The sequence below is a fragment of the Ictalurus punctatus genome, chromosome 26 (assembly GCF_001660625.3).
Source record: "Ictalurus punctatus breed USDA103 chromosome 26, Coco_2.0, whole genome shotgun sequence".
Taxonomy (NCBI): Eukaryota; Metazoa; Chordata; class Actinopteri; order Siluriformes; family Ictaluridae; genus Ictalurus; species Ictalurus punctatus.
Genome location: NC_030441.2, coordinates 18,498,079 through 18,511,997, shown reverse-complemented (window position 1 = coordinate 18,511,997; position 13,919 = coordinate 18,498,079). Strand labels below are relative to the sequence as shown.

General features: G+C 46.1%; 1 protein-coding gene across 2 annotated transcripts; it reads right to left on the bottom strand.

Moving 5' to 3' along the window:
* Nucleotides 1–596: 596 nt before the first annotated feature.
* aftpha (aftiphilin a) lies at nt 597–11,900 on the bottom strand. Of its 2 annotated transcripts, XM_017457043.3 has the most exons (10): nt 11,523–11,900; nt 7,663–9,320; nt 7,033–7,187; nt 6,514–6,640; nt 6,024–6,080; nt 5,650–5,772; nt 5,172–5,232; nt 3,661–3,744; nt 3,324–3,447; nt 597–2,994 (listed from the first exon to the last, which is right to left on the bottom strand). In XM_017457043.3, exons 2-10 carry the CDS (start codon nt 9,280–9,282, stop codon nt 2,823–2,825), a joined length of 2,523 nt encoding a protein of 840 aa, XP_017312532.1. In that variant the 5' UTR covers nt 9,283–9,320; nt 11,523–11,900; the 3' UTR covers nt 597–2,822. The 2 variants fall into 2 exon arrangements, with proteins under 2 accessions (XP_017312532.1, XP_017312533.1); XM_017457044.3 differs by lacking the exon at nt 3,661–3,744.
* Between the last annotated feature and the right edge of the window lie 2,019 nt (nt 11,901–13,919).

The window sequence follows — 13,919 nt, the reverse complement described above, 5'->3', positions numbered from 1 at the left end:
AAATAAATAAATAACCCACAGACCATGCCCACTCAAACCAGCTAACAATCCTGGCTACTTAAGCCGTTTTTTACGCTAAAAGGTGCATACGTGCGCTCGACTGTCTTCGCTCCCATTGGTAGTTGCTCCAAATTTGCATAAAGTTACATTTTTCTCAATTTGGTCGCGTCACTGGACACGCCCACGGTCGCTGTCGCTCATGTCGCCGGGCATGTCGTCGGCTCATATTGAAAATGAACGGTGCGTGTGAACGCACCTTAACTCTTGATAACGCTATACACTAGCTCATCAACATCTGCCTCAGATCGCACCGTATCCTTTTTTCAAATATCAATGAGCACTTTTCTATCAGCTACGTGGAAATCTATTCAAGCAGCAGGAGTTTTTAAAACACCAAGTGACCGGATATTTACGCCGTTCTTAGCTAGCACTTCACGCTGAATTAGACGAGCGAGCGAATTTTGCACGAAGCAAAAAAAAAAAGTAAAGTAGCTAACTTACAATTCTTTCCACAAAGTGACCATGAGCCTTTCTGCTTCAGACAGTTAAGCGTGCCCCAGGATTACAGAGATCACACACACACACGAGCCACGACGTCTCTTAAATTATTTTAATTCCTTGTGTACACTAAAAGAAAATTTACACACTTAAAGATTTTTTTTTTGTCCAAAAGAGCCCGAGCATGCTCGTTCCAACCTGGAGGGGGGGCGGGGCTCTTCCCCCCCCAACACACACATCAGTAAGATTGTTTTTCCATAGGAATTTCCCCGCAACATTCTCGTTTTTGTACACTTTCCACAGTCTTACTGTACACAGTCACCTACGTGATTTAAGTGGTATAGCAGTACTTCCATTACAGCTTTACAATGTGCAAAATTCCTCACAGAGAGACAGACAGACAGAGAGACAGACAGACAGACAGGACAACACACAGCGGGGGAAAGAACTGAAACAAGAAATAAACTATAACAGAAAGACAGGGGGAAAAAAACAGCTAAAAGGACTAATTTCGGACAACATTTCCCATGATGCACGGCCAGAGGAGCGCGTTCAAGACGCGAAAATCAAAGACTTTAGAAGGTAAATGTATATTATTGGTCCCTTGTTGGCTAAAGTACTTCAAGTCGATCGCGATGATTCCTTCATCTCACGGGTCACGTTACAGTGGTTTCACCTTTAAGAGTTTAAAAACAACAGCAATAATAAAAACTGCGGCGGGAAACAGAACGCAGCTACGTCGCCACGCTCCGTCTAATCGTCTGCTATCAGAATAAAGCGGTTTACAGTGAATAACATGTTAAACCCCCGATAAACAAAACTTTAACATACGCAACATCCAAACTAAACATCAATTATCCGCATAATTAGATTAACTGAAATGATTAAAACCTAAGGCCTTTTAAACAGAGAATTAAAAAATAATAATAATAATAATAATAATAATAAATCAACCAGCAGAATTTTGCAGGCAGTATGGTTTCAAGTCTATTTATATGACTGATTTCACATCACTATTTGCCTTCGTTGAAGGACTTTTAGCCAGTGTTTCCTCAGCAAAGCGATATCTCACACACACACACACACACACACACACACAGCTGGAATCATACTGAACCATAAACAGAACCTAGAATGGAAAAGAAGTCTTATCCCTGATTATATACACACTGAACCTCTATTAAGAACAAAACTCGGCTAGAGTAATTAGGGATGCACCGATCCGACATCAGAGCTGACCGAGCTTTATAAACTTCTGCAAATCATTCTTCAATGCCAAACAGAAACGTGATTAAGAGGTCTTTAAAATGTTGAGAATACAAATCAAAACTTTCATACGAAACCCCCCGGTGACACGATTACAACTCCGGCTGTAACAAACGACAGTGAAGCACTAGAATGATGCTTTTGAGAGATGAAATTAAAGAAGTGCAGGGTGGGGCTTCAAAGAGCTTAGGGGGCGGGGCCAAGTGGAGGGCTTCAAAGCTCTTAGAAGGCGGGGCCAAGTGGAGGGCTTCAAAGAGCTTAGGAGGCGGGGCCATGTGGAGGGCTTCAAAGATCTTAGGAGGCGGGGCCATGTGGAGGGCTTCAAAGATGTTAGAAGAAGGGGCCAAGTGGAGGGTTTCGGAGCTGAAGGCGCTGTACCATGTGCTCTGCTCCAGACAGTTAAGAGGGTGGGGCCAAGAGGTTTGCTCCAGAAAGTTAACAGGACGGGGCCAGGAGGATTGCTCCAGGTAGCTGAGGGGGCTGGGTCAGGTGTAAGAGTCCAGAATGCTGAAGGGGTCGAGTCAGAAAGATGGTCCCAGAAAGCTAAGGGAGCTAGACCTAGTGGAAGAGGTAAGTGGGTGGGGTCAGGGGGATGGCTCTGGAGCACTGCGGGGGCGGGACTGTGGTAAAAATGCTACACAAATTGTGCCTACAAATTGATGTGTAACTTCAAAGCGAGATGTAAAATAAGAATAATGATTCCTGTGAATGATGGATTGCAGTTTGGGGCGTTACGGCATGGCAATACGGCGTGGCCGGTTTTGTTGTAGGTGGAGCTTGATTGTGTGTGACGCTGGGATTAAAAGTTAACACACACTCTGGGTGAACTGTAGTGCTGATTTAACTCGTGGTGAATTAACGGGATGGGTGCATCCCTAACGAAGACACTTCCTCACCTCTAGACACTGAACACTCTGCTCCACTCCGCTCACTCTCACACGACAAAACCTAAAGGGACTCTGACAAGCTGAGCTAAAGTGACCCAAAAACAAAAGACAGTGTGAGGATAGAGAGGCGTAAAGTGGAGAGACAGAGAGAGAGAGACAGAGATTGAGGGATCAGTCTGGGACGGGAGAGGGGGATGTGGAGGAACAGGAAGAGGGAGGAAGAGGAGTGAGTGTGGAGGGGAACATCAACACTTTGGCCTGCATGAAGGAGAGATCAGGCAGTGTGGAGATGACACGCCGAGCCTCGTCACTTAGATTCTCCTCCTTCTGCGTCTGTAACCGCCTGTACACACACACACACACACACACACACACACACACACACACACGTTAGATACGGACATGTCAAATAAATCATCATCCCATCAATAGTTATTACAGCTCTGTCAGTAGTGCAGCTGCAAATCACAGGTTTATCAATGCGCTCCTCTGTTTCCATAGTAACAGCTCATTCACTGGCTCCACACAAACTTTTCTGGAAGGAGACTCCGAGACAAACGGTCTGCCTTCTACTCCCGAGTGTGTAGTAGAGATGGTGTGTGCTGCCCCCTGCTATCTGAGCAGTGTTAATGCAGCTGTGTGTGTGAGAGAGTGTGAGAGAGAGCGAGAGACCTTGTGGACGTGTTGGTCTTCTCCACAGTGGACATGAGGCGAGCGAACGCATCCACCACTCTGCTGCTGCCTCCGCTCACGTCCAGCTTAGCCTGGGTCAGCTCGTACAGCTCCGGGTCCACGCCTACACACACACACACACACACACACAGTGTGAACATAATGCGCACACACACACACAATAAACACACATAGACCCTACCGCTAATGCAGAGTCGAACTGTTAATGCTGACCATGCACAGGGGAGACGGGGGGGGGGGGGTGTGAAGAAAAACCGGCTAGAGGTGGAGTTATGCAACCCCTGACCACGCACTGTGACCTTTGACCTCAGCTGACCTGGTATGGAGGTGGTGGAGCTGGAGGGTGAGTCATCCACCGGCCCGAAAAAGTCCAGATTCAGCAGAGATGAACCTCCACTCGCTTCAGTGAGCAGGGTAGGAGAGAGAGAGAGGGAGAGAGAGGGAGATGGAGAGCGAGAGAGAGCAGGAGGGAGGGAGAATGAGGGGGAGAGAGGGAGAATGAGGGAGTGAGAGGGAATGAAGGAGTGAGAGGGGGGGGGTGAGGGGGAGAGAGTGGGGGGAGGGGGGGGGGGAGAGGGACGGAGAGGGAAAGGTAGAGGGAGGGAGGGAGAGGGAGAGAGGGAGAGGGAGAGAGAGCAGGAGGGAGGGAGAGAGAGCAGGAGAGAGGGAGAATGAGGGAGTGAGAGGGGGGGGGGTGAGGGGGAGAGAGTGGGGGGAGGGGGGGGAAGAGGGACGGAGAGGGAAAGGTAGAGGGAGGGAGGGAGAGGGAGAGAGGGAGAGGGAGAGAGAGCGGGAGGGAGAGAGAGCAGGAGAGAGGGAGAATGAGGGAGTGAGAGTGGGGGGGTGAGGGGGAGAGAGTGGGGGGAGGGGTGGGGTACGGGGAGGGAGGGAGGGGGGGTAGAGAAAGAGGGATGGAGAGGGAGAGGTATGGGGAGGGAAAGAGGGGGGAGAAGGAAAGAGAGGGACGGAGAGTGAGGGAGATGGGGGGAGAGAGAAAGAGAGGGACGGAGAGGGAGAGGTACGGGGTGGGGAGAAAGAGAGGGACGGAGAGTGAGGGAGATGGGGGGAGAGAGAAAGAGAGGGACGGAGAGGGAGAGGTACGGGGTGGGGAGAAAGAGAGGGACGGAGAGTGAGGGAGATGGGGGGAGAGAGAAAGAGAGGGACGGAGAGGGAGAGGTAAAGGGAGGGACGAACAAGTGCAACAGAGTGGAAGAAAGACAGAGACAGGAAGAGACAGAAAAAGAGAGGAAGAGAGTGAGAGAGACGAAGATAGACACAGAGAGGATATACATACGCATGTTGTTAGTACAGAAACACATATTGTTAATGTTAACGACAAACAGCTGAGACCATAAAGTCACCCAAAACCTTTTATTTAAAGGCAAGTGAATTTGCCCTCATCAAGAAACCCCATCTTATAAACATGCAAATTTAAGACCTCCCCAACTCTATAATGCCCGTCACGTGTTCAGCACCATCACTGACGTATTTTTATAAGTTTAGGGTGACTTTAAGAACGGTTAATGCTTGCTGCGTTAGAAGGTTATGAGCAGTTAGGACTGAGTTAAGCTGTACAGTATTCTCTAAACCTGCGGCTCCCAACCCGTCCCAGTCTAAAGCCCTGTTTTAGGACACTTAGTCTCTTACGTCACAAAAAAAGCAGACAGTATAGAGAGATCTCTCCTTACACTGCTATAGTACAGAATATATTAGCAATCCTCAGGTACATTCGTGAGCTTGTTCTAAGCACTGAGGGCCATCAGAGAACGACAGAACCCGCTGTCTACTGATGCACCAATCATCATCATCATGTGTTACGGAACGTACCATCCAAAGGGTTTGTAAGGCCACTGCTGCTCCAGTCAAACTGCACCGGCGGGAGGGACTCCTTCAGAGGGGTGAGAGAGGGGAAAAAAAATCAATCTGTGTTTCTTATGAGCATCACAATGCAAACAAGAGCGAGCGTTTCGTTTGTAAAATACAGGTGATGTTTAATTTTTATCTGCATCATTTAAGGGGGTGGAGTCAGACCAAACTGAACTATGTGAGATATTTTATATATATATATATATATATATATATATATATATATATATATATAGAGTGAGTTTGGATTTCCAAGATGGCCGCTGCTATAACCTTCTAGTGATCAGGTGGTCAGTGGGTCTGTGCGACATCACTGAGGAACTGAGGTTTTGTTAAAAATAAATAATTGAATACATTTATAATCTACTTGTTAGTCCATTAGACTCAGAGCTCCAGTGCAAAAGTGAAAAAAAGTGTCCAGGTCCTGTAAAGCACACACCTGAGCTGCGTCGGCGGGGCAGGTGCTCATCTCCGTGGCAACAGAGGGAGTCTGCGCTATGGAGGCGATCATCTCAGCAGCGGAGACGGGCTTCACTGGCTCTTTAGTGGGCTCCAGCATTCCCTACACAGACACACACAGACACACACAGACACACACAGACACACACACAGACACACACACAGACACACACACAGACACACACACAGACACACACACAGACACACACACAGACACACACACAGACACACACACAGACACACACACAGACACACACACAGACACACACACAGACACACAGAGTGAGAAAAAAGCAGAAGACATCTGAAGGACAATCAGCATCTGGATTTATGGATTTAGGAAGCCTTTCTCACCAGACTGGATGCATACATGGGCACGATAACGGGCTGCTTCTTCTGACCTGTGAACAGCTGTGAGAGAGAGAGCGCGATTTATTAAAACATTCAACAAAGTTTCGATTGAAGACAAAAATGTGATGAAAGGCTCAAACTGTCTCTGTGGGCGTGGCTTAACATTCTAATGCGCACACTTGACTGACAGGTGATTGTGCGAGACTCCCAGTCTTCAACTAAGCACAACAGCACCACCTGGAGTGTTCAACCTCCATGTAACAACCTCATGATTATAGTTACACTGCAGCTACGCTCACTACAGTCAGGTTTCAGTAACTAGGTCAGCGTTCACTCGCCAAGTCAGCGCTTCCTGGTTCAACCAGGGTTCATTTGTTACGTCAGCACTTCCTGGTTAAGGCAGTTAAATACAGTAGCGCTGTCTAACGACTACACGTGCTAATATTCTGTACTCCACAGTGACGCAGGTACATTATGTACGAAACACACTCACTATGTTCCGCGTGTCGATGCCCAGTGAGCAGAGCAGAGCTTTGTTACTGTGTGATCCGCCCCACTGATACCTCAGACCAAACGCATTGTGGATGTCCTGCAGCTGCAGCCACACACCCTGCACTCCTCTACACCAGAGAGAGAGAGAGAGAGAGAGAGATAGAGATAAGTATAGCACTCAATTTATTGCACCTCAAAGCAACACACACCATCTAGCGCATAACCATCACCATGGCAATACTGTGTTGCATAAAGGATTTGACTGTAGCTGGCACGATACGTTCTCAACCAACAGAAGTACAACCTCCACAGCTGGATTTTATTTTTAAATGGCGCTTTGGTAAAATTGAACATCTGGCGATGATGTTGATGGTTCAGCTCGCAAACTGCAATACAACGTGCTGAGCCACAGCTGAGCTCAAGGAGGAAACCTCAGGAGACCGGCACCTGCTGGAAGCAGTGACACACCAGGTCCTGCACAGCTACAGGAAACGATGTGGTGTGCGGGTGGTGTTCTTACCCACTGACAGGTGCTGGCGCGCTCTCTCCTTTTTCCGATCCTTCACGTGGCTCTAGGAAGGCTTTAAGATGGGGTACATCCTCCTCGATGCGAGGCAAGGAGATCTCAAGAAAACTGGCCAGGAACAGCTTCTCCAAACGGCTGACGAGAGACACCTGCAGAAAAAATGCGGATGAAGATGTCTGGACGGAGCTTTTTCAATCAAGTAATGTGCAAGAAAGACCTAAATATGACGTATGAGGCACCAGGGCTTGGCAATATGACGACGTGATCTCGATTACTGTGCTTAAAAACTGTTCTTGTACTCATTTATACTAATCGTTTTTCACAGTCAAAAATGTATGAACTACTGCTGAGGTGAACATGTAATATCGACACATGACAAATGAACTCGTGTAAGGTTTTAGAAAGGCTCGCAAGATTTTGTTTCCACTCGATCGGAGCGCTGTGCTGAGACAATCCTGTATGGCCACATTCCTGAAAGCGAAAAAAAATAAGAAGCGACCTACTGCCTGGGTCAAATGTCCTGCAGGACTCAAGCCCAGTTCTGTTCACCACACTGCTGTAGACACATTTCAAAAGCAAGGAAATTTAAATAACTAAATAAATAAATAAATATTGTAAACATACCATAAAGCTGTCTTTCCTGCACTCCTCATCACTGCCAGTAGGGGGCACGGTAACCGACGGACTTTCATGCCAGTCTTCTTCGCTCTTCTCTGAAAAGGTCGAGTGGTCCTGACCGAATGCTGCCCACGATTCCCCAGCTTCCTCGTTCGACTCGCCGAACGCCTGCCATCCCCCGTTATCGTCAGCAACGCCATCACCAGGCGCTGAAGTAAAGTCTGCGAAACTGTCGCTACCCGGAAACTCTGCAATCTCCGCCCCCGCCTCGTTTTCTTGCGCGGTCTCGCCGGGTTGTCCGTGCGCATCGAAGTCACCAAACTCGTCCTCGTCGGCGCACGTTGTTTCCGGATCGTTCCGCCCGTCGGAGTCTGAAGGCGCGGCCGATTCCGAAGGCGCAGACTGCTGCGCTGCCCCCTGCTGCTCAAAATCAGCGAAGCCGGCGCCTCCAAACGAGGTGGGATCCCCGAAGTCACCGAAATCCCCAAAGTCCTCGTCATCCTCGGCTAGCTGGCTATGGTCAGCAGGAGTGGCCGTCTCTTCCTGTAGCTGAGGGGAAGGTACCGAACCGGTCGTACTGAAATCCCCGAATTCCTCGAGCGCTTCCGTGGACAGTGGGCGACCGAAAGAGGTCTCCGTTTCGGTCTCCGTTTCCGTGTCATTCCCGGACGCCTTGTCTTCCGTGAGCTCGCTGCCGCTACCTCGCTCATCCATGGAGACGGGGGACACCCTGTTATCCACTTTAACGTCCAAACCATACAGCGCCACACTGTTCTGTGATATTTGTTTCTCTGTGCTAACAGACTCCGTAGTATTTGAGTCCTGATGTGCATGGTTAGTGTCCTGATCCCTCTGTCCATAACTCGCCCCAGCATGGAAACCCCCGTCTCCGTTGCTAAGGTGATCTGAAGCCTCTGCAAACGAGGCGAACCCTGTTACGCAGTCGTCCTTGTCATTGTCCACTACGCTAGCTCCATGATTTTCCTCACTTTGTGGTTGGTTATCTTGTGCTAGTCTCGCATCATGGTTTGAATTTTCCCAGTTCACACCGCTGTCCGTGTGACCGGGAATATCAGCACTGGAAAAAGCAGCAAAATCCGCAAAATCCTCCTCACCATCACTGGGGATCGCATCGGGACGGAGACCCACCGAGGGGCCCGTTTCCCTGTGTATATGACGTGAGGGGGGAGTTCCCTCTGTGCCAGAATCCGCAAAGCCATTCGTGAGAACTTCGTTGCCGCCTCCGTTGCAGTCCACGGCGTCGTTACCAGTCCTGGCATTTCCCGGAAAGTCTGAAAAGTTCGTGTGAGCCCCGCGCGGACGCTCCGTAACCTTTTTCAGCTCCTCCACACTGACGGTCCGACAAGCCGGAGCGTTCCCCTGGCTGCCGTTCGAAATTGCCGGTCCGTTAAGTCCGACAACGCGCCCGTTACCGATTAACTCCGGCGGCGATGTTGCGTTCAGCGCCTGCAGCTGATTGAACGTGATGGGCGTCTCGAATTCTGTGAAGCTGACGCTGCTGGGGACGCCAGCAAAGTCGCTGAACTCGTCGTCGTCCTCGTCGGCACCGTCCCCCAAGGGCGGAGGTGAGGACGAGTACATGTGGATCACGTCTGGCGTCTCCATGGCGTCTCCACGATGATCAAGCAGCCGAAACGTCGCACCTGGGAAAGGACGCGCCGATTAATGACGAGAACATTTCAAATAAAATCGCAGAAACGAACCGAATTAGCAACAATGTTTCTACACAACGCTGAGACTCGATGCTGGTTTATTTATTCTCTTCAGTTCGACAATTTCTAAAGCAGTTCAAAGGAAAAAGGACGCATACGGGCTGCTCTACGTTTGCATTTGCGTTTTCATGGAACTTGAGCTTCCTGGTGGTGTAGAACCTGAAAGAACATCAGTACGCTGGGGTTGTGCCTCATTCACCGTCTTTATTCCGTTTCGTTTGGTCGAATCATCATGTTCCAGCACACACACCAGTTTAAAGTAGCTTACTAACATACTTTTCTCGTTCCCCTTCCCGAAGACGTCCCGCTGACACCAGCGTGTTGTTCTACAGCGCTCTGGAGCCTATTTATCAACTCCCGCCTTGTTCTCGAGCTCAAATTAAATCAGCAGAACCTTTCACGGAGCGCAGACAGATGGACTGCGCTTTCAATCGACGGTAATTATGTGATAATGGGTGAAAGCGAGAGTCTGAAGAGGGGGAGGAAAGAGAGAGAGGGGAAAAAAAAAAGCCTCAATCCTGAGAACAACTCGAGCAAGCGAAGCGCAGAGCCAAGACAAATAAAACTCCTATTGTAACTGACGTTTCTAGAGACTGTATTTATAATGCAGTAGGTAAGAGGAACAAAGAAACCACCAGCTTGTGCGTATTTAACCAGCGGCCACTTCGACCTCATGACCTTGAGCTGTGGAGTGCAGATAAGCTTGAACAGAAAAAGGAGTAGGAAAAGAAGAGAAAAAGACTCCAGTAATCGCACGTCAATAATCAATAACATCGATGACGGTGTTGATTAGTTTCCCATAACAGCAGCTCTGACGGTAGTGCAGCTGCAAGTTTCAGGAGGCGTTCGTTCTGATACGTTATCATTTCTATAGTAACGGCTCGTCCGTACGGACGGACTTGTAAGCAGATTAAAAAAAGCGTGTGCGATCCAGGGCTGGGCGATACGATACCAATATTATATCACGATACTCGGGGACATTTCTACGATTTATGACATCCATCACGACGTATAATTTAGCCGAGAACCTGTCCGCAAAACTAAAATAATAAATTAAAAATAAACAAACTGTATAAACAAACGATATCTCAGAGAAGTGTATTGTGTAATCACGATATCGATATAATATCACAATAATCGCCCAGCCCTAGTGTTATCGTCCAGAGCGCAAGATGCTTATTAATTGAGAGAGAGAGAGAGAGAGAGAGAGAGAGAGAGAGAGAGAGACTGTTTATAGCTGCGAGAGTAGGAACCGAATTGTTTCACGAGCAATTAAATTGAGAAAATTGTGACAGTCTACAAATCGCTGCGGTGTAAGATGAACAAACAGCTTCATGGATGCGCTGTAACAGGAAAATCGTCTATTCCTCACTTTAAAACCTGTCCTTAACCTTTAAAAGTTTTATTTATTTTTTATTACAGAGTTACAGCTGTTATGAAGAGCTGACACTGGAGACTCCTTCCGTAAAACGTCTGGTTACTTTAAGGAAAACGTCAACACGTCGGTAGTTATACACAGTTTTTAGCGTTAAAAATGTTTTATAATGAAAAACAAAATAAATAAATAAAAAAAACATACAAGTAGCAGTGAACGAGCTGTCGCTATAGAAACCGTAACGATCGCGTGACCGGAGTTACAGCCGGAACTACTGTTACGGAAAAATGACCAATCAGAATGCAGAGTTCTACAGCGCTGTGGTTGTAAACCTGACCAGACTCAGCTCGTGTTTATTTTGCGGTAAAGTTGTTCTTCATGTCGTGTTAAAAGAGGCTTTGGGAGAAAAACGAGCGACTTGGGACGTGTTTCCGAACCCGCACCTGACAAACAACCTGCCTGTGTTTGCTAAAGGGCCCAACCCAGTTCAACAGGATTAGCTTAGCTTAGTTTAAGGTTTCAGTGGCATGTGGCTAACAAATCACAATAACGAGCCGAAACAGCAGAAATGTTTGCGTGTCACTGGGCTGAAAGGTGTGTGTACATGACAAACCAGTCACCCTGGATCTCCCGGATAATGCTAATGCTATCTAACTAACAAACAAACAAACAAACAAACATTAGCAGGCTCGAGACTCCACTTCTCCTCCTAGCTAGCTTTAGCTATACCGAGGAAAACAAATCAGACATCAACATACCTTATGGATCCTGGCGCCACACTCCCATGTTTCAGGATTCCAAATTAAATCATGGCTTCTTTTTTTAAATAAAGTGTTAAACGGTTATAGATTTGAGACACAGCCGGCTGTTTGGCTAACGGTAGCTAGGCTAAGCTAGCGCTTCTGTCTCTCTCTCGGTTTCTCTCTGAGAATGGTTAACTATACACCTAGTTAGACATTTCACTTTCCTCTGACGTTAATAAATAATGTCAGTGCATGTGTCCGCCCTGGCTGCACTGTCCACACTGATTACACAAACTTGGGTCCGAGAGCAGCTCTGAAACGGGAAGTCTGAGTGATAAACCAGCTCTGAATTTACTGCTAACACCGCGCACCAGGAAGTGTTTGGTTAAAGAGCACGTCTTCCTGCGCATGCGCATCGCGGCCAGGTGAGCGCGCGGCCGGTGGCGGTGGTTTAAACTGTCTTTAACTTAGACGTACACTTTGCACTTAATGTAGAGCGAATGTCTGATTTTTTCCACATCCCTCCGTAATAATAATAATAATAATAAATGATAATAATGCGTGGTAACGCAAGAGAACGAGATCATTAAGTAATAGCGACAACGTAGTAAGGGATGGGAACGAGATAACTAAGGCATGAGAATGAGATTAAGGCATGTTGAGATCATTAAGTCATAGGAATTAGAATTAAGCACGAGAATGAGATAATTAAGACAAGGGAATGAGATAATTAAGGCAAGGGAATGAGTAAGTAAGACATGAGAAAGAGGTACTAAGGTATGAGAATGAGATAATTAAGGCATGAGAATAAGATTAAGGCATGTTGAGATAATTAAGGTATGAGAATGAGATAATTAAGGAATGGGAATGTGATAATTAAGGTATGAGAACTTAGGCAAGGGATTGAGTAAGTAAGACATGAGAAAGAGGTACTAAAGCATGAGAATGTGATAATTAAGGCATGGGAATGAGATAAGGCACGAGAATGAGAAAATTAAGGTAGGAGAATGAGATAAGGTATGAGAATGAGATAATTAAAGCAGGAGAATGAGATAAGGTATGAGAATGAGATAATTAAAGCAGGAGAATGAGATAAGGTATGAGAATGAGATAATTAAAGCAGGAGAATGAGATAAGGTATGAGAATGAGATAATTAAGGCATGAGAATGAGATAATTAAGGAATGGGAATGTGATAAAGTATGAGAATGAGATAATTAAGGCAAGGGAATGAGTAAGTAAGACAGGAGAAAGTGGTACTAAGGCATGAGAATGTGATAATTTAGACATTGGAAGGAGATCATTAAGGTATGTGAATGAGATAATTAAGGCATGGGAATGAAATAAGACATGGGAATGATTAAGGCATGAGATTAGTAAGGCATTGGACTGAGATCATTTAGGCACGGGAATTAGATAATTAAGACATGGGAATAAGATGACTAAGGTGTGGGAATGAGATCATTAAGCATGGGAATAAGATTAAGGCATGTTGAGATAATTAAGGCATGATAGTGAGATAACTAAGGTGTGGGAATGAGATAATTAAGGCATGAGAATGAGATAATTAAGGCATGACTATGGTTCAGTAAGGTGTGGGAATGAGATCATTACGTATCCACAGCTGAAGGCATGATGGAATGAGAAAATAACTTTTTAAAAAACCTGATACATAAGTTCTAAAATTGTAATAAAACAAAATTAATATTTTAGATTTTTTATTACTGTATTTATTTTCCATTCAAACTAATAGACGTACAATGAACAATAATAAGATGGATCTATTTTTCTTACCCTATTTCACTGTTATTTTTATGTTTGGTTGGCATTGTGATTTTTGGTCTTAATCAGGAGCATCAACTCAACAGCTCCGTTTTCTTAATTTAATATAAATTTCTTAATTATTAACCTATACTGAAAAAAAGTGGATATATTTGATGTTGGGTTTTTATATCTGTGGTTATTATTATTTAAAACGTTTATTATTATGTAACAGTGTAAAAGTTTGAGTAAACAAATACTTTACTCTTTTTAAATTGAAAATTCTTAAATCTTTCTTATTGTTAAACCCCCCCAAGCAAATGTTTAGCTTAATAAAGCGGCACCCTGGTGTATATTAGTTGCTCAAGAAAGGCGTGCGGAAGAAGTCAGGAGCAGAAAGATAAGACGGACAATGAGGAAAAACAGGAAGTAGAATGAGACAGCAGAGTCTCCAACATCTACTGGGAATTCTGCAGGGAAAAGAAAAGTTATTGAAGTCTTCATGGGCTGGAAAACCTATAACGTTGTGACCTCTATGTCCAGGAACTGAGTGTGTTTATCAGTGTGTGTGTGTTATCGGAGTCAAAACAACTCATGGCTGTTAAAGTGCTTCATTATTGGGAATCTGACCAATAAGATGATGACCGCAGCA